This window comes from Plectropomus leopardus, unplaced genomic scaffold (assembly GCF_008729295.1).
Source record: "Plectropomus leopardus isolate mb unplaced genomic scaffold, YSFRI_Pleo_2.0 unplaced_scaffold8627, whole genome shotgun sequence".
Classification (NCBI taxonomy): domain Eukaryota; kingdom Metazoa; phylum Chordata; class Actinopteri; order Perciformes; family Serranidae; genus Plectropomus; species Plectropomus leopardus.
In genome coordinates, this window is record NW_024695095.1 from 1 (window position 1) to 2,055 (window position 2,055).

A 2,055-nucleotide genomic window follows, 5' to 3' on the forward strand; every position below is an offset into this window, starting at 1 on the left:
CACACACACACACACACACACACACACACACACACACACACACACACACTCCCTTTTACCTCTCTGGGCGTGCGATCGACCTTGGGGGCGGAGTCTTGCTGTATGAGCAGCTCTGTTTTGATTGGCCGTGGGTTGGGTGAGGCCTGCAGGGATTGGATGGTGAAGGTGGAGTAGAGGCCCGACTTCATGTAGTCGTTTCGGGAGCTTTTCTGCGGGCCGCTGGGTGACGAACGCTGAGGATCAATACAGAAATCAATCCATCAGTCGGTGGGTTTATTCACATTAATATCACAGCGTGTCCTCGTCCTGCAGGGATCGACACAGAGTGAGAAAGTCAAAGTGTACCTGGGGTAAGCCCTTTGACGGACAGTTTGAGGCCACGCCCCCGAGGCCTTTCGATTGGCTGTTGGGGTCGGCGGTCTCCCTGCGCTGGGCGTCCTCTCCTGTACGCAGACCGTCAGACAGCGAGGGGTCGGGCTGACTGACAAACTTATACACAAACTTCTGACCGCTCACCTTCTTTATGATGTTCTGAAACAAGAAATCAATCAGTTCAGAAATACATTAATACATCAGTAAATAAATACATTAATACATCAGTAAATAAATACATTAATACATCAGTAAATAAGTAAACAAATATATTGATACATCAGTAAATAAATACATAAGTAAATAAACATGTCAGTAGGTCAGTAAATAAATGTATCACTAAATTAGTAAATAAAAACATCAATAAATGAATACATCGGCGTGCCCAGTAGCTCAGTTGATAGAACGGTCGCCCCGTGTACAGAGGCTAGGCTCTTGTTGCAGCTGTCGCGGGTTCGATTCCGGCCTCAGCCCTTTGCTGCATGTCATTCCATTATCAAAAAAAGGGCATAACCCCCAAAAAATCTTAAAAAAAAAAAAATAGAAATCACGAAATAAGTAATTGAATAAGCCAATCAATAAGTAAAAAACTTTATCAATGATAACCTAAATAAATACATCAATTAATAATTTGATATGCTCCTCATAAATAACTATGTAAATGAATACATCAATAAATAAGTAAATAAATCTAACAATAATTACTTTTAACAAATACATTATTAATAACATAAATAAACACATCAATAAATAAAAACTGTATAAAAAATTACTTAAATAAATACATCAATAAAGAAGTAAATGTATACATTAATAAATAAAAGGACTAAAGACCAAGCACTGGAAGAGAAGCAGCTTGGCTTTTTTGGATGTTTTTTTTTTCTTCTTCTCGAGCACCTTGTCGCAGTAGTAGTACCTTATCGCAGTAGTATTACCTTATTGCAGTAGTATTACCTTATCGTAGTAGTAGTACCTTATCGTAGTAGTATTACCTTGTAGTAATATTACCTTGTCGTAGTACTCTTACCTTGTCGTAGTAGTATTACCTTATCATAGTAGTAGTACCTTGTAGTAGTATTACCTTGTCGTAGTACTCTTACCTTGTCGTAGTAGTACCTGAGCGCTCGGCTCAGCTTGTCGTAGTTCATGTTGTGCTTGTTCTTGCGGAGCCCCCACAGGCGTGCGACCTCCTCGGCGTCCAGCAGCTTGAACTCTCCGTCCTCACCTGTCCAGGAGATCAGGTGACGCTGCCGCTGGTCCTCCAGCAGGTGGAGCAGGAACTGCCACAGCGTGATGGACGGGTCCATGGCTGAGGGGACGGACAGAGACACACAGACGGACACAGTTTCGGTATCAAAAGTTTAATTTGTCTTATATTACTACTCTCTGCCTTTCCTCCGTGTTTGTGTGAGAAATCGAGCGTTTTCATTCTTAAACTGTGCGATTATTCACTGTAGGTGATGTCATCACAGTCTGCACACGTCACGCCTGAAGTCGGACCAAAGTTTGAGATCCACGTCTCCGTGAAACTGAACCCAACGCACAAGACAATCAAAGAAATCAATCAAGAAAATCAGTCTGCAGGACGACTCAGGTCTGAAAGGGTTAAGATGAGCCGACCATCAGAACAACGTTCAGTTTGATCGACACAATAAGACAGAGACAGAGACAGAGACAGAGACA

General features: G+C 42.0%; 1 protein-coding gene across 1 annotated transcript; it reads right to left on the reverse strand.

Moving 5' to 3' along the window:
- Positions 1-59: 59 nt before the first annotated feature.
- On the reverse strand, positions 60-1,679 carry LOC121940411 (ETS domain-containing protein Elk-1-like; the record flags this gene model as incomplete). Its single annotated transcript, XM_042483189.1, has 3 exons — positions 1,473-1,679; positions 346-531; positions 60-233 (listed from the first exon to the last, which is right to left on the reverse strand). Coding segments are annotated over exons 1-3 (567 nt in total), but the record flags the coding sequence as incomplete, so codon positions are not given.
- Between the last annotated feature and the right edge of the window lie 376 nt (positions 1,680-2,055).